The sequence below is a fragment of the Eulemur rufifrons genome, chromosome 27, assembly GCF_041146395.1.
Source record: "Eulemur rufifrons isolate Redbay chromosome 27, OSU_ERuf_1, whole genome shotgun sequence".
In the NCBI taxonomy this organism is placed as follows: Eukaryota; Metazoa; Chordata; class Mammalia; order Primates; family Lemuridae; genus Eulemur; species Eulemur rufifrons.
The window spans coordinates 14,953,846-14,972,789 of record NC_091009.1 but is presented as its reverse complement, the minus strand read 5'-3'; the positions used below and the strand labels follow the sequence as shown (position 1 = coordinate 14,972,789).

The 18,944-nt window shown below is 36.8% G+C and overlaps 1 protein-coding gene across 20 annotated transcripts in view; it reads left to right on the top strand.

The window, feature by feature from the left end:
• Nucleotides 1–18,944, top strand: part of SMG7 (SMG7 nonsense mediated mRNA decay factor) — a 75,261-nt gene that overhangs the window by 8,613 nt on the left and 47,704 nt on the right. For 6 of the 20 annotated variants that reach the window (XM_069459606.1, XM_069459597.1, XM_069459602.1 and 3 more), the window contains exons 2-3: nucleotides 14,279–14,422; nucleotides 15,378–15,516. The exons of 10 other annotated variants lie outside the window; for them this stretch is intronic. Coding sequence is in view for 8 of the 10 variants with exons in the window: in XM_069459602.1 (XP_069315703.1) it covers nucleotides 15,401–15,516 (116 nt within the window). In the remaining 2 variants the exon portion in view is untranslated. The remainder of the gene's footprint in view (nucleotides 1–14,278; nucleotides 14,423–15,377; nucleotides 15,517–18,944) is intronic. 4 more of the 20 variants (XM_069459601.1, XM_069459592.1, XM_069459595.1 and 1 more) reach the window with 1 other exon arrangement.

Here is an 18,944-nt window from a genome sequence, read left to right as displayed (position 1 = left end):
ATCTCTCTTCCCATACCATTTTCCATATAGAAAATGCCGTCCTTCACCAGCTTATTTTAAGCTTCACTTTCTTTGTGAAGACATCCTTGTCTACTCTGGTGATTTCTGCATTCTTTGAATCCTGGAGCATTTCCTGTCTCTTAGTCATTTGGCACTTATAATTTCTTTTCTCTTCTTTTCTTCTTCTTTTTTTTTTCTTGACAGGGTCTCACTCTGTCACCCTGGCTGCAGTGCAGTGTGGCCTTATCATAGCTCACTGTAACCTCAAACTCCTGGGCTCAAGTGATCCTTTTGCCTTAGCTTCCTGAGTAGCTGAGACTACAGGCGTGCACCATCATGCTTGGCTGATTTTTCTGCTTTTTGTAGAGACAGGGTCTCACCATTGCTCAGGCTGGTCTCAAACTCCTGGCCTCAAGCAAACCTCCCACCTTGGCCTCCCAAAGTGCTGGGATTACAGCTGTGAGCCACTACTCCCAGCCCTTATAATTCTTTAGTTCTGTAATGATCTCTTTTTTTTTATATGTGACTTACCTCTGCAGCTATACTGAGTATGATTGAGACCCTATCTCAGCATTTTTTAAATGCACGGTATACATAATGAGTGTTAAATAAAATTTTCATGCTTTTGTTTTTGCAAAACATTTAGGAATACTTACTGTATGCCAGTACTAGGCTCTGAGAATATTAAAATGAATGAACTGATTATTGTTTCTTAGGGTAGTGATCTCCTGTGGGAGACAGTTGTTGCACAGATATCTTAGTGTAATGTAGTAAAGGCTATGTTAAATGTTTTCAAGGGATGCCACGAGTATACAGAGGGAAGTGAAACTTTTCCCGCATGGGGATTCAGAGAAAACTTCGAGGGTTGAATACCTCAGTTCAGTTTTAAAAGGATGAGTAGGGTTAGCCAGGTGAAAAAAGAAGGGAAGAGTATAGCAGACAGAGGAACAAAATGAGTAAATGCCTCCATGCAGTGTGTTTGAGGAACTCTAAAAAAAAGTTTTATGTGAGGAATGATTGAGAGATTGGTTGATGTAAACATCATGATCAGGTGAGACTGACAGTTAGGTTAGGTCATGTAAATTAAAGAGATTTTGATTAGTTCCTGTCTCATTCTGCATTTCTTTTGGGAGTCTAAGGTTCTCTTTCAACTAACCTGGTCATTAATCTTAAGGGAACAGTTTATTTTTGAATGGGTATTTTTTGTACACATTCCTACTGGAATAGACATAAGAGAAAGATTTATGTAATAATGCCTATAGTACTTCTTCTGAAATAATGAAGATTTCCTCCCCCTACTTTTATCTCATTAGTTTTATTTTCTGATGAAAAAAGGCTAGAACATTTTAAGAAGTACAACTGGCCGAGCGTGATGGCTCACGCCTGTAATCCTAGCACTCTGGAGGGTCGAGGCGGGAGGATTGCTCGAGGTCAGGAGTTCAAGACCAGCCTGAGCAAGAGTGAGACCACATCTCTACTGAAAAATAGAAAGAAATTAACTGGACAACTAAAAATATATAGAAAAAATTAGCCAGGCATGGTGGCATATGCCTGTAGTCCCAGCTACCCGAAAGGCTGAAGCAGTAGGATCGCTTGAGCCCAGGAGTTTGAGGTTGCTGTGAGCTAGGCTGATGCCACGGCCATGGCACTCTAGCCCGGGCAACAGAATGAGACTCTGTCTCAAAAAAAAAAAGAATGGCCTAATTTGTGTTTAAGTTGTCCTGAGTTCAGATCCCAGCTGTGTGCTGGCAATGGGACCTTGAATCCCTCTAGTTTTAGTTTTGCTATCTGCAAAATGACAATGATAGAATTACTGGGAGAATTACATGAGAAGATGTATATATACAATAGTGCCTTGGTATCCACAGGAGATTGGTTCCAGGACCCATGGATACCAAAATCTGCAGATGCTCAAGTCCCTTATGGAAAATTTGCTCATAACCTACACACATCTTCTCTTATACTTTAAATCATGTCTGGATTACTTATGATACCTAATACAATGTAAATGCGATGTAAATAGTTGTTATACTGTATTTTTAAATTTGTGTTATTTTTTTTAACTGTTTTTTTATTTTTTTCCAAATGTGTTTGGTCCACAGTTGGTTGAATCCATATATGCAGAACCTGCAGGCACAGAGAGCCATCTGTATTTCATATTATACCACAATAACCCTCAAGTTTTCTGCTTTTCTATTGGTTACCTTCACTGTTTCTTTATACCTGAAATAACCATTAGTCTTTCCACTGTTTTTGGCAGCTGGTGTGAAGTTAGAAGTGATAGTAGCTCTCAAAAATGTGTCACCATGAGTAATTCTCTCTCAAGTGCTAATAGGGAATTGCGTTACTTTGTATGAGGATTTACTTGTTTTTGTATTGCATTTGGGAGAGGTGTGCAGTATATCGTGATGTGGCCATGTAGGTGAACCCTTTAGTATAAATCTTTGAGAAACTTTGAAGGAGAATCTGAGCTAATACACTTAAGTTTAAATTCTTTTGGTATGTTGTTATTTTATGATTTTATAAATAATGTTTTTAGGAATCATTTTGACCTATTGTTTGAAAGGCTTCTTGACAATTATGCCCTTAGACTTTCTGGCATATGGGTCAGGGTCCTCCCACATGTAATCCGGCAGATACTGACATACCTTTTGTTTTTTCAGTCTTGACATTGGGTCTTGCATAGAGTAGCAGTGAGGAGTGATAACTTTATAGAGAAGGTACTTGTTTGTTCTTTTGACATGATTAATCATAGTAATAGCCAACACTTTATTTTATGCCAGATACTATTCCAAATAGTGTGTATTTATTAACTTTGAATCCTCACAGCAGTCCTATAAGTTATATACCACTTTTGCTCTGTTTTACAGATAGGCAAATAGGCACAGAATAGTTAAGCCCCGGGGTCATACAAAAAGTGGCAAAGCCAGGTTTTTTTTTAATGTATTTATTATATATTTATAGAAAATAGTATATAGTCTAATATACATAATTATATATCATCTGAACAGACCTTTCTTACCAATCTCAACCTTCCTAATGTACTTATTTTTTGTGAATAATAAGGGGAAGAGGGCAGGGTAGTTTTGTCAGAAAGCTCACTGAGGGGAGTTTAAAGGAAAGTTATTTTTCTTTTATATTTGAAATAAATTGATTTAGACTGCTTTGAATTATGTTGTTGACTAGTTGACCTTCTACATCTTCCTCATTATAGCTGTTCTTTCTGCAGTTTCTATTTTTATTATTGCTACTTAGATATAGTCTATTTCTTAGGACCTTTGGGAATATTGAGAACCAGCTATTATGAGGGAAAATAATTCTGAATTACCAGGGCTAATAGTACAAGCAGAGAATGACTTGCCAGTTTTGGGGAGTAATGTAGCTATGGAAGATTGGGGTTCCATTTTTCTCATTGACGTGGTAGAGTTATTACAGAGATGTTGAGGTGTCAGCTTCTGACACTTAGGATTATAATTTTGCAAGTATGAAATTTAAATCTTAGGTGATAACTTGCTTCAAAAGGAAAATTCAGTGTGTTTTTTTTTTAAGTAACAGATTATTAAAGCTGTCCTTTTATATGTGGCCTAACATCTTTGAATTTACTTTTTTTGTTTTTAAGCATATTGTCACTTGAGATTGAGACAGCAAGACTGTGGTTAACTCAGGAAAAGGGGCAACTTTTCCCTACAGTCTATCTAAGACCATCTCACAGTCCTAACATTCTTAACTTTTTTCTTTCATGAGACTTCACATTGTCCTTAAAATCCCTTCTTCCAAAAAGGTTTTCTTTCAGTCATCTTAGAATTTTATCAGGTAAATGACTAAATGTTTCTGTTTATTCTCAGTCTACTTTCATTGGTCACATTACTTTTGTATATTTTCACTGTTTTGTTCCCATGTTGGCATTTGAGAGAAGGGCTCTCTCTTAATTATTTTGGTACAACCTTAGAACCATACTGACGCTCAGTAAATGTTGACTAATAATGTATGGGATTGTACTTATTGTGAACATTTTGAATTACATGAATTTCTCAGGAATAATTGACATATCTCAGTTTTCAAGGAGTGGTAGATTACGAATAATCAGTAATTTTCTTTGTTGTGATATAAACAAAACCAAGAACACTTGATTTAAGCAATGAAAAGAAGGAAAACTGTTTCAGGCCTTTTTAAGAAAATGCTAATATACTATAGGTATAAGGATGGGAGAACATGGAGAGTGTGTCAGTTAGGTTCTTAGTTGTAAGGAACAGAAACAACTCCGACTCACTTAAGCATGAAAGGGCTAGAGACCTAAGTTTAATAGCTGTATTAGATTCCTGTTAGTGCTATAATAAATTACCACCACCAACATGGTGGGTTAAAATAACACACGTGTTACCTTACAGTTCTGGAGGTCAAAAGTCCAAAATGGGTCCCACTGGGCTAAAAATCAAGGTGCTGTTTCTTCTGGACAGTCCTTTTTCTTGCCCTTTCCAGCTTTTGAGACTGCCTGCATTTCTTGGCTCATGGTCCTCTTCCATCTTCAAAGCCAGTAATCACATCACTCTACCTTCTGCTTCCATGATCACTTCTCTGACTCTCCTGCCTCCCTCTTCACTTATAAGGATCCTTGCCATTACATCTGGCACACCCAGATAATCCAGTATAATCCCCCTTTCCCAAAATCTTTAACTTAATCACATTAGAAAAGTCCCTTTGCAGGTAACATTTTTCAGAGATTCTGGGGATTAGGATGTAGACATTTTGGGGAAGCCATTATTCTGCTTCCCACAGTAGCGGTATTGGCCGGAACACACCTTAGAACTCAGCCTGTGAAGACACTCTGCAGAACCCTGATTCTATCTTACGTGTATCCCTGACCCCTGACACCACTTATGCTGGCCCACTGCTAGTGGAAATGGGATGCAGTTGCTGCTGCTGTCCAGGATGGGTTAGCCACAGCCCCCACTTTCTCTCATCAGTTCCTGTTTAAATGTGTTCATTGACGGAGACTGAATCTTTTGTCTGCACCTTAGCTGCAAGGGAAACTGGCAGATCTATAGTGAGAAGCAGGTTCTACCTTATGAATGTGGGAGATTTCTCAAAAATAGAAAGGATGGCCTGGCTTGATGGCTCATGCCTGTAATCCTAGCACTTTGGGAGGCGGAGGCAGGAGGATTGCTTGAGGCCAGGAGTTTGAGACCAGTTCTGAGCAAGAGGGAGACCCTGTGTCTACAAAATATAGAAAAATTAGCTGGATGTGATAGTGCATGCCTGTAGTCCCAGCTACAAAGGAGGCTGAGGCAGGAGGACGGCTCAAGCCCAGGAGTTTGAGGTTGCAGTGAGCTATGATGAGGCCACTGCACTCTAGCCCAGGCAACAGAGTGAGACCCTGTCTCAAAAAAAAAAAAAAAAAAAAAAAAAGGAAAATTCACATGCTGGTCTTCTAAAAAGAATCTCAAGCAGAGAGAGCATGTAAGTACAGTTGAGAGTCGTTGGTATGAGGATTCTATTCATTTGACAGACTGTACAGATGAATGCAATACATTTCTGTTTCTGTGCTGTTGCCATCCAGAGCAGAAGTGGAAAGCCACGTTCTTATGCCAGTACCCTAACATGAATCGGTGCTGTTTCTCTCAGACGGTAACTGATGTGCAGCCAAGTCTTATGTGAAGGCTTTTCGTTTAGTATATTTCTTACCTATTTACCATAAATTGCTGTTGACCTTTGCCTTTCAAGTGGTGACATGAGAATAGTTGGTAGAGGAAGGTCGGTTAGGTTTTGAATCTTTCTTCTTTCACTCCAGTATGTTAACAGTGGTGTTGATACATGAGCTGTGCTATCTAATAATGGTAGCCACTAGCCACATGTGGCTGTTTAAATTTAAATTCATTTAAACAAAATGAAATTTAAAATTCGGTTTCTTTGTCACACCAGCCATGTGTCAAGTGCTCATGTAGCCAGAGCCTGTAATATTGGACAGCCCAGGTCTATATCAGTAGTAACTATGACATGTTTATCATATGTGGGTCAATCCAGGAAAAATAAAATGTTTATAAGGCTTTTTTTTTTTAACCTTGGATTATTTTTTCTTTTTCATATGGTGCTTTAGCATTCACAGTATCCATTCACATGTGTTGCATGTTTTCACTGATAAACTCTGCAAAAAAAAGGCATAATTAACCCTCACTTTTCATACAGGAAATTGAAGCTCAGAAAGACCAAAGGTCAAACAGCAGAGTTAAACAAGGCTTGAATTATTTAATTCTACTTAATGCAATATAAAATACCTTGGGTGTTAAGTAGTATGTTAAGTGATAAGATGCTGAAAAAAGCTAGCTGCTCTGCTAGCTGGTCTGCATTCTCAGGTTCTTGTGGAATTTTTCTGCTTGTGCTGGCCAAGGCGGGACAAGTGGAATAACCTTCAGAAGGGCCAAGTGTAGATTCCCTGAGAGCTGGTTACAGGGTACTTTGGTTGCTGTACATCTAACTGCTAGGTCCTACAGCTTGGGCCAGGACCAAACTCTTCTAAGGATGGATCTGGCTTTTCCTAGAGAGTCTTCACCAGCCTCAATCCCAGTCAGTTTCAGGCTATGACCCCACTAGATGATTTTATTTTAACTTATTATCTCCTCCCACAACCTCTGATCAAGAATATAAATTCCATGAGAGTAAGAACCTTCTTCTGTACTTTCTTTACTGCTGTATCCCAGGGCCTGCAATCCTAGAATAGTGTCTAAGATATAATAACCCCTTGCTGAAGGAGTCAGTGGTAAATTCTGTCTTCTGTTCTACAACTGTTTATATCAGTAAACTAGGTGGTTGCTCTGGAGGTCCGCCCCCCCCCCCAACAAATTGTTGTGGTTTTAGGAGTTAAAAGTCTTCATGTAATCTTTTCTCTCTCATATTGTTACAATAAATGATCTTCTCATGAATAGTTAGACCTGCGCTGTCCTAGTAGCTACTAGCTACCTGTGGCTATTAAGCCCTGAGGAATTGAATTTTAAATTTTACTTAATTTGAACCTAAAAAAATTTATAGTTGATTGAGTTATTAGAAAACTTTTAAAGTATGTTTGGAACAGTTTGGGTATATAAATCTAGCTTTTCAAAAAACAGTAAATTTTTTTTTTTTTTATGAAATGTATAGATCAGGTATTTCCAATGGAAACTAAGCTCCTGAATTGAGAGAGGTGCTATAATTATAAAACACACACTAGATTTTGACAATTCAGTATGAAAAAATGAATTTTAAATGTTTAATAATTTTTATATTGACTACATGTTGAAATGCTTTTGGATATGTTAGGTTGAATAAAATAATTAGTAAAATTAATTTCACTATTTCTTTGTGGGTTTTTTGAGATAAAACGACAAGATCTTCCTCTGTCGCCTAGGCTTGAGTGTAGTGGTGCTATCGTAGCTCACTGCAACTTCAAACTCCTGGGCTCAAGTGATCCTCTTGGCTTAGCCTCCTGAGTAGCTGGGACTATAGGTGCACACCACCATGCCCAGCTAATTTTTAAAAAATGTTTTATTTTTGGAGGGGGGTAGAAACAGAGTCTCTTGCTGTGTTGACCAGGCTGGTCTTGAACTCCTGGCCTTAAGTCATCCTCCTGCCTCAGCCTTCCAGAGTGCTTCTTAGATCTGTGGTTTTATAATTTTCGTGAGATTTGGAAAACATTTGGTCATTATTTCTTCAATTATTTTCTTTTATAATTGACATAAATCAGATTTGATATGAGCTCTTTACTTGTTGGGGTTAGTCGCCCAAGTGAACTGGTAATTTGATCTCACTGGTATAATACAGAGTTGTAAATGTTGTCTACTGCACATTTAGTAACTTCAGAGGGTATAATTTTTTTTCTTATTTAACAGAGAAGAACTGAAAATCTGGATTTTGAGTGATGTTGGAATCACAAAGAAGCTAGTCTATATCTTTGCTTTTGAGGAGGAAGATGAGAGGGTTATATAGAATTTGATTTTACTTTATATCTTAGATTCTACCTAAGAAAGTTGTATAGCATGAAGATTTGTCTTCCCCCACCCCATTTTTTTTTAAATCATCATGTAGTAGTCAGGAACTTTTTCTGTGATCAAGTGTTGGCCCTAAGCCATAGTGAAAATTACATGTATTGATGATTAAGAGTCACTTCAAGGAACACTGTACAAATTACTATTGAAGTCTCTGTGTGTTTATTTCTCTAGTATACTTCACGTGAGAAGTTAACCTGTGTTATTTGGTTTGTCTTATTAATTGAAAATTTCTAAAATTAGGATTTTTGTTTTGCTTTATGTTGACAAGGAAGAGAAAGTGGGAAAAACAACTAGAGAGAGACCTCCTGGGAAAGAACTTGTGTTAGCATCTAAAACTAGGAGGATTTCCTGGAGAAGAGTTCTTCAAGTTTAAGGGAAAGGGGATGTGGGGGTGGATCTTATGTTGTTAAAAATGTGAACTCTGAATAAATCATAAGCAATAAGATATTCACACATTAGCTTTGAATGTGTGATCTGTTGAAAATTGAGGTCTGTCATGCATCATGAAATGATGAGTGGAAAAAGTTTGTTGGGCTACAGAATTCTGATACTGTACCTGGATTTGAATCCCAGTCCTAGCACTTACTATCTCTATGGTTTTGGGCCACGTTGCCTATAATCTCTCCATTGTTGTGGATTTAGAAAACTGGGAAAATTGTTATCTCAGGTTGCTATGAAAATTAGAACCAGAATGGTTTATGTACTTCACTTGTCATTTAGTAGGCCCCCAATAATTATTAGTTGTCTTTCCTTCTCTCTGTATTTACTTTTAATTTTATTCTATTCAGGGACTTCTTTTGTTTCCTTTTAAACATGTATAATATTTAAACAATTCCCTTTGGCCTTCATGAGACTGTCTTCACCCATTTTTTTCCTCTATTGGATCTTTCCTATGCGTGTTTTTTTTTTTTTTTTGTGGGTTTTTTTTTTTTTTTTTTTTTTTTTGTGGTGTTGTTGAAGCCCAGACAAGCAGTTGGACCCTATATTGTTATTTTGTCCCATGCTATAAAAAACACATTGTTATGTGTCTCATCTTAAAAACCCTTTTGGCTATCACATCTCTTTCCAGCTACTACCTCTTTTCTTTCCTGGACAAAGTTGTCTAAATTCAGCTTTAGTCTCAGTTCCTTTCCTCTCGTTCTCTATTGAAGTCAGTCCATAGGCTTATGCTCCCACTTCTCAAAATTGTTCGTAAGATCCTCCATGACTTCCACATTCCTAAATCCAGTGATCAGTTCTCAGGCCTCATTTCACTTTATGCATCTGCAGTATTTATTGATTCTGCCCTCTTTTCTTGAAGCTCTTTATTTGGCTGGACACCATGTTTAACAAATTTACCTCCTACCTCTTTGGACATTGATTCTCTATCTAGTGTCTAAATATTTTAATTTCTCAGGCTTCTGTACTTCTACACTCATTCCTTTGGTGATGTCATCCTATCTCATGGGCTTTAACTAATATCTGTATGCTGATGACTCCCAGATGGATGTCTACACTCCCAGTCTTTTCTGTAAACCCCAAACTCTTTAGCAAACTGCCAATTAATTACATTGTCTTGGATGGCTAGTACAGTAGTTTCTCCCTTATCCTCAGGGGAATATGTTCTGAGACCTCCAGTGGAGGCTATATATCCTATATACACATACCTATGATAAAGTTTAGTTTATAAATTAGGAACAGTAAGAGATCAACAACAACAATAATAAAATAGACAATTATAACAATATGCCAGCATCACTACTTTTGCAGTTTGGGGTCATCATTATATAAAATAAGGGTTACTTGAACACAAGCACTGCTGTTGAGCGACAGTTGATCTGATAACCGGGATGGCTACTCAGTGAGTAATGGGTAGGTAGCATAGACAGCATGGACAAGCTGAATAAAGAGATGATTCACGTCCTGGGCAGGACAGAGTGGGGTGGTGTGAGATTTCATCGTGCTCCTCAGAACAACTTGCAATTTAAAACTTATGAATTGTTTATTTCTGGAATTTTCCATTTAATATTTTCAGATTGCGGTCGACCACATGTAACTGAAACTGCAGAAAGCAAAACCTCGGAAAGCAAAACCTTGGATAATGGGAGAGAGACTACTGTAATCATCTCAGACTTATCATTATAAAAAATAATAGCAAATACTGTAACATGCCAAGCATTGTTGTACCAAAGTGGACTCTTTCCCCTAAACCTAATTCTGTTGTCTTCCCCATGTTAGTACATGGCAAATCCACTGTTCCAGCTTCTTAGGCTGAGAACCCCGGAATCATCTTTAATTCTTCTTTTTTTTCACTCAACGTGCAGTCTGCTGACAAATGCTGTTAATCAGAGTCTGATCACATCTTACCATCTTCACTGTTGCCTACTAGTAAGAGAATTGATGCTTAACGTAACAGCCAGGTGGAACCTGTTAAAATCTAAGTTGGATCATGTTCTTTTGCTCAAAATATCCAAAGATTTTGTTCAAAGATTTTCTAGACTATCTAGGTCAACTTGAGCCTGACCCTAAGTGGTCTAAGATGACTTCACTCAAATGCAGGGGCCCTCAGCTGGGATGGCTGTGATGGCAGGGAAAACTGGGTCTCTCTTTCCAACTGGTCTCTCATCCTCAGCTCCATGATGTGTTGATGGTGTTACAAAAGGGCAAGCCTAAATGCACAAGCACTTATTAAGTCCCCGCATCACATTTGGTGAAGTAAGTCAGATGGCCACGCCTAAGGTTAGTATGTGAAGGGAGTTCACAAGGGTGCAGGTGCCAAGAGGTGTGTGATTCATTGGGGACTATTAATAAAATAATCTGCCATAGACTCTATATGATCTGTATCAGGTTTAATTTTGTTAAATTATTTGATTATAATACAGCCCCCATTTCTTTACTCAGGAAAATAATCAAGAAAAAGAACTGTCTAGATAAAATTGTGAAAGTATGGGCTAAATAATGTTTCTTTGGTGGGAATATCGGGTTTGACTTTTGAATATCTTTTATTTTTAAATTAAAAAGAGACCACCTGGAAGTAGAGAATATTCTACTTGTACCATAATAATTTATAGAATCCTTTATTTAGTTAAATCAGACAGTATCTTAAAATATTGTTGCTAGCTGTTTGAGTTAATCAATATATCCATCTCCCATATTATCTACCTACTCCAAGTTAGGAAGTTGAACGTTGTTTCTCCCTAGTTTAAATTTATTTATTTTTTTTAACATTATATAAAGCACTGTTTCTTTTTCCAATCTAATTTTTATTCCCTATCACCTGTCAAAGGATATAGTCACACCTTTGTTCTCTTCCTTTCCTTTCGTTTTCGTTTTGTTCCGTTCCGTTCCAGGTTCACAGCAAAATTGAGAGGAAGATATAGAGATTTCCCTTATACCCCTTGTTGCCACATATACATAGCCTCCCCCATTATCAGCATCCCCCACCAGAGTGGTACATTTGTCATAATTGGTGAACTTACACTGATGTATCATAATCACCCAAAGCCCATAGTTTACATTAAGTTTCATTCTTGGTGTTGTGCATTGTGTGTTTGGACCAGTGTGAAATGATCCACCATTATGGTATCATACAGAGAGTATTTTTCACTATCCTGAGAATCGTCTCAGCTCTACCTGTTCATTCCCTTTCCTCCCCTCCAGTCCTGGCAACCACTGATCTTTGTACTGTCTCCATAGTTCTTTCTTTTCTAGAATGTCATATGATTTAGTATGTAGTCATTTCAGATTGGCTTCTTTCATGTAGTAATATGATTTAGGGTTCTTCCATGTCTTTTTGTGGTTTGATAGCTCATTTCTTTTTAGTGCTGAATAATAGTCCATTGCCTGGACGTACTACAGATTATTTTTCCATTCACATATTGAAGGACATCTTAGTTGCTTCCAGTTTGTAGTGACAATAAATAAAGCTAATATAACATTCATGTGCAGGTTTTTGTGTAGACATAAGTTTCCAGCTCAATTGAGTAAACACCTAGGAGTCATGTGGATCATATGATAAGAATATGTTTAGCTTTGTGAGAAACTGCCCAACTGTCTTCCAAAGTAAAGTGGCTGTACCATTTTGCATTCCCACCAACAGTGCGGTTCCTGATACTCCACATCCTCATAGCTTTTGATTTTGTCAGTGTTCTGGATTTTGGCCATTCTAATAGTATCATGGTATATCACTGTTGTTTTTTAACTTGCATTTCCCTGATGAAATCTATTTTTTATGTGGAGCATCTTTTCATATGCTTTGTTGCCATCTGTATATTTGGTGATGTGTCTGGTAAGGTCTTTGACTCATTTTTTAATCAAGTTATTTGTTTTCTTATTGTTGAGTTTTAAGAGTTCTTTGTGTATTTTGGATAACGGTCCTTTATCAAATATATCTTTTATAAATATTTTCTCCCATTTTGTGGTTTATCTTCTCATTCTTTTGACATCTTTGGTTTCTTTACATCACCTCTTTGTACTTTATCTTATGTTGTCCCTATGTCAAAGTTATTTTTTTCTTATTCTTACCATTTCCAAATAAGTCTGGTCTGCTATTACCTTACATTAACACTAGTTTTAATTCTAGTATCTACTCATGTTTTTGCTTTCATTTTTATTTCCACCTTATTTGGAATTCTTTTAACCTTCTCTTAACCATATGTGCAAGCTTCTGATTAATTCAGTATGTCTCCTAGAATAGTTTTATCTGAGCATTTGTATATTAAGATACTAATTTTATTAAAAATTGCTTTCTTTTTATCTTCTCTATTACCTGTGAGGTATTTATTTTTTAATATGTTAAATAGTTTGTATTATCTTTGTATTTTGTTTCAGGAAGGTACAGGGTTGTTGCAAAAAATGAATTGTTTTTAAAAACAGCATTGGGTCCAATGGGGTTGAAAACCATTGTTTTGGCGTACTTTGTCCAATGTAAAGATTCAAATGAGAGGAAATAGGTTTCTGGTTGTTTATGGCTTAATCTGAATTTCTTGTTTAATTCATTTGGGTTGTTGAACTTACGTTCTGTTTGAAGTTTCAGATTTTGTGCTTCTGTAGAAATATTTAGAGTTCTGTCTATAACTATATAGATGCCACTGTGATGAAAACAAAATCTGAATTTGAGAGAGCCAAATAAATGATCCTGTATTTCTAATTGTTTAAAATGATAGATTCTTTGAAGTTGAAAGAAAGTATGTTATTCCTAATTCTCAGATGAAAAACCTTTCAGATTGTTTTCCTGGAAGACTTTTAAAAGTATTGTCAGACCCTTGAATTTTTGGGGCCTTGTTCTATTATTGAGAGACTGTTTAGTACAAAATTATATTTGAGCAACTTGTAGTATGGCAGATACTATGTTAGGCACTGGATATACCTGGTTGAATAGAACAGTGTGTAGTAGAGGAAATGTGTATACAAGTAACTTCATTGTAGTGCTGTGATGCGCCGGGAGTACTTGGCCTAGCCAAGACTCTCTTATAGCAGTTACTGAGTTTTAAAATACAAGAAGGGGGGCCAGGCACGGTGGCTCATGCCTGTAATCCTAGCACTTTGGGAGGCCGAGGAGGGTGGATCGTTTGAGCTCAGGAGTTCAAGACCAGCCTGAGCAATAGTGAGACCCTGTCTCTACTAAAAATAGAAAAAATTAGCTGGGCATGGTGGCACACACCTGTAATCCCAGCTCCTCAGGAGGCTGAGGCAGGAGGATCGCTTGAGCCCAGGAATTTGAGGTTGCTGTGACCTAGGCTGATGCTACGTCACTCCAGCCTGGGCAATAGAGCAAGACTCTGTCTCAAAAAAAAAAAAAAAGAAGAAGGAAAAAAAAAAAAAAAAAATATATATATATATATATATATATATATATATAGGGAGTTAACCAGACGGTTATTCTAGGTTGAAAGAAAGACCCAGAATAAAGATACTGAAGGGCAAAATAGTAAGGAACTAAAAGTAATCTAGATTTATTGTATCATAAAGTGTAAAGTGGAAAGCTGTGGTACCCTATATATGCTATACAAAGGAACTTGGGTTTTATCATGAATTATTTTATTTTCTCTCAGTCTTTTCCACTAGAGTTTAATTTAAGTCACAGGAGATTGAATACATACTTTGGAAGTATGGCAACAAGTCCACATAGAACTGCTGCATATTTGAAATTTCTCTTAAGATATATTTTATTGTTAAGAATTATGAAAAACTTTATGTTCTATTTAGAATTGATTAGTGTGAATTCTTTAAATTTCAGTTTCCTAATTTATAGAATAAGGATAATAACATTTACCTTTTAGAATTGTTGGGGGGAGTAATAATAGCTATAAATTGTGATAATGACTATGACAGTAATGGCATTTTTTGAGGGCTTACTTACCAAGGAATAGTTCTAAGTGTTTTACTTCTTTTATTTCATTTAATCCTCAAAACATCTCAATGAGGTAGGTATTTTTATTTTCTCTGTCTTACTTCAAAAACTGGAGAAGTGGTTCACTTAAGATTACACAGCTAGGAAGTGACAGAGCTTGGTTTGAACCTGGGCAGTGTGACTACAAGATACTATTATACTACCATTCTATGAGATCATGCATATAGAACATTTACCATAGCATATGTTACATAATAATTATAAATGTAACCAGTGATCAGTAGCCAATAACAATAACTTACATTGTCCAAATCTTTCAGATAAATTGAAGTCCCCAAGAAATTGTGCTATGTTTTTCTGTGGCTTGACTTACTCCCTGGCATACCATAGGGATGCAGACAGTCTTACTCCCCAGCCCATGCTTGTAACCATTACCTCTTCTTTCCTTATTCTGTCTCTACATCAGGGTTTAAATCTATGGCCGGGACCATATCTGGTTGTTTTTTTTTTTTTTAATCATTGTATACTGAATCCTTAACCCTGTATCTAGTACATTAAAATGACCAAATATTTGTTTAGTGAATGAAATGATTAAAAACCTGACATTTTCAGCTGATCTTAGAATAGAAGCATTATTCATATTGCCTATAATTGTGGTTGAATTGCTTTATGTGTTTCTCATTTGGTAAGGAGTCCATCTGTTTTTGTCTTCCAAAGGGCATTTTCTTACTCTGGTCCTACAAGAACCCAGCTGGGTAACTGGTATCTATTTGTCCTATAGAGAGCAGCTTTCAGACAGTGAGGGAGATGAGGATAATATTTTAGACTGAAACTAGAATCTGTTAGAAATATATGAAACAGAATATTAAAATGTGTGTTCTTAGAAACAATACAAAAAGGAAAAAGACTTTGATATTTTCCTTTGCCTTTCACATTACATTATTTCAATTAAAGAGAAAATGATTTTCTTCATGGGGGTTCTCTGTTATTGTGGGTTAACTCATATTTTCCTCCTCTCCTCTATCCAGACTGTCTTAAACCATTCTACCTTATGAGAAATTGGATGTTCTTGCAGATAGTCATTGTGGGAGAAAACGTTTCATATAAGTCCCAGATGAGGACCGGAAACTTGAAATCAGAGGAGCATCTGAAATCAAGTAATATTAGGTAGGATAAAAATTACAAGGGATTTCTACATGTTTTTATTCCTTTTAGAGATGTGTGTTAAAGTTTTCATATTCTGTAAACATTAATGGAAGAATTAGAGACTTTCTGAAGCATTTCATTTTGGCTAAGATGGGGGAGGAGCATGCAAAAGGTTTTTTTGTGTGTATGTTGTTTTTTACTTGTCTAGCTTTATAAGAACTTTGGCGTATGTTTACTATGTCACGAGCATTTATATCTTGTGGAACAAGGAAGTTTTAAAAGAAATTTACTGACGTGAATTTAAAAATCATGTTTATGTACGAGGTCTCTGAGTATTTATGATAAGCATAGGGACGTATGATCCATCTTGTAGATTGTTCTCTGGCATGAAAATTCCCCCCCCCCTTTTTTTTAAAAACATATGTTGTAATTCATTGTAGCGCAGAGAGCATCAACTCTGGCTTCTGTATATCAGCACAGATTCAGTCAAGCTTCCCAAGTGCCTAGAGAAATAGGTGTGTGGTAGTATGCTAGAGAAGCCCTCTTACATACATGGTGCGTTAGTAACTCTTGCTGCAACAGCTTATAATGATAGAACATACAAAGATGCTTGATCCTAGAGATGGCGGCTTTTACCTGAGAGGTGTTAGTTGCTCTTATAAGTTGATACTGTGACAGCGGCATCTATAACCAGGCCATTTCAGAAGTCCTGCTTTACTGGCTCTGGAACTAGATTGCAGGGCAAAACCCAAGCTCTGCCACTTCCTAGTTGTGTGACCTTGGGCAAGTTATTTAACCAGTATGTACCTCTGTTTCCTCATCAGCAAAATCGGGATAGTATTATTACTTACCTGATAGAATTATTGTGGGAATTGAAGATTTAATATATGAAAGCATGTAAATAGGACCTGGCAAATAATAAGTGATTAAACTGTAATATTTGACTACCGGTTAATTCTTAACTGATGGATTTAGAGTCTTTTAGCAACTAGCATACCATTTCTGTATTTTATAGTTTGCTTGATGTGTTGTATCAGGTCCATTTTTAAAATATATTTGTTAAATAATAAAATGTAATCAGAACTAATGTTTGGAGAGAAGCAACAAAGAAAATCCTAACTTAAATCTTTTGTAATTTTTATATATGTGCCTCTAATTTTATTTTTGATTTATACTTAGAATGTAGTCTTTATGCCATCTAAACAGTTTATCTTTCTTTTAGCTATTATGGTGGTAGAGGACCTAGGGTTTTGACCTCTACCTTGAAATGTTCTTGATATCTTGATTTTGTCTAATTCATATGGCTTTTGTCACTTTTCTTTTTTCTTTTTTTTTTTTTTTAGATGGAGTCTTGCTCTGTCACCTGGGCTAGTATGCCATGGCATTAGGGTAGCTCACAGCAACCTCAAACTCCTGGGCTTAAGCAATTCTTCTGCCTCAGCCTCCTGTGTAGCTGGGACTACAGGCATGCACTACCATGTCCGGCTGATTTTTCTATTTTTAGTAGAGACGGGGTCTCGCTCTTGCTCAGGCTCAGGCTGATCTCGAACTCTTGAGCTCAAGCAATCTTCCCATCTTGGCCTCCCAGAGTGCTAGGATTACAGGTGTGAGCCACCGTGCCCTGCCTCTTATCACTTTTCTATGTTCTTTTCTTTTTTTTTTTTTTAATCAAGCCTTCCTTTCCTGTTCATTTTGTAATTATCCCACATATTTATCATTCTCCTCAGTGTATCTCCCCCTTTCAGACACTGATCTGATCCTTTATCTCTGAAATTGAGGCAGTGTAGCTCTGAATTCTCTTGACATCTCTCTACTCCCCAGTACTGCCAAATTCTAAAACATTTCTAATACTATATCCCTCCAATTTCATCGTGTCTCCCTTTTAAGGCCAGTCCTGATTCCTGTCTTAGAAATATTATTCTATTTCCTTCCATCTCTTCTAGAACCATGCTCTATCAGTTTATTCTCACTTTGCTATATCTTCCTATATCCTTTCTCCTAGCTTTTCTTCGTTCCAAACATGTTCAAGTGTCTCCCCTTAAAAACAAACAAACAAACAAGAAAAAAAAAAAAAAAGGAAAGAAACTTCTCTTTACCCATGGTCCCTTTATCTTTCTCTTCACAGCCCAGTGTCTTAAAAGTTGACTTAAACTTCTTTCTCTCATTTGTTCCTGAACTCCCTGCAATCTGACATCGTGTCTTTGGCACTCAGAGAAGGATATCATTGACCCTTTTATTTCACCGAATCCAAAATGCTTTCCATTCTTTATTTATCTTACAGTACTCGTCTGCTGCCTGTGATGTTGTTGACTGCTCTTCCTTTATATTCTCTTATTTTCCATACTCCATTCTTCTCTTGCTCTCATACTGTTTGCCAGTTTTTCATTGGCATTCTTCATGGGCTGTCTTCCTTTTATCTGCCCTTTAAAAAAAATGAATATAGAGAGGTAGCTCCACCCTTCTGCCTCTATGGGCAATTACCTGATCACCCTAGTGCTATGTCTCTAGTCGTGATGTCTCCCCTGTGCCTTGCACTTGATCCCCATCTCTGAATGCCTACACACACACCTGCACCTTCTCATATACTCAGCTGTACAAGCTGACAATCTGGGAGTGATTTTAGACTCTTTCCTCTGCTTTATCTCCCCTTCTGCTGAATTAACTTTCAGATATTTCTTGAATCTGGGTTTTCCATCCATCTGAGTCATCACTTCCTCACTTCCAACCTTGATGTTTTAAAGGTCCTCTTTACATATATCTATAGTAATCTTTTAAAAAATTCAGATTTAACAATGCTTGTGCTCTTGTTTTAAATTCAGCACTGGTTTCTTATTATTTAAAGGACAGAATCTGAACTCCTTGACCATGTCATACAAGGCCTCTCACAATGTGCTATCTGCCTTGATTCTCCAGTTTCATCATCTGTGGCTTACTGCCTTGCATTTTATACTCCGTCCAGTCTGCTTCTCTCACTGGCTTAAGTTTGCTTTTTATTGTGCTATTTCTCCTGCCTGGAAGAATAACTCTTCCAGGAAGAGAACATCCTTTGAAATTTTCAGACCTTAAATGAAACTAGGTGCACATTTTCAAAGAATATAGATTGTTGAGAGAATGTTATGGTATAGGAACATTGGAGTATCAGGAGATTTGAAAATGTGTGATAAACCATAAAGTGCCTTAGAGAGAAAGTAAGTTAGTATTTTTATTGACACATACTGAGAAAAGCTCCTTTAGGAGCAGCATCTTCTCTAGATTCTCTTTTCTAAATGAAATTCAACATTAGAGCAATATGACTTATTTTTCTCTGATTAGTACCATGTGAGTTGGTGATGTGTTAGAGAGCTATAGATAGCATATGTTTGTGTGAGTGCATGCTGAAATGCACACTCACCTTATAGTATCTAACCAGTTATTTAGCACAAATAATTATAATTAGGGTTTATTATGCT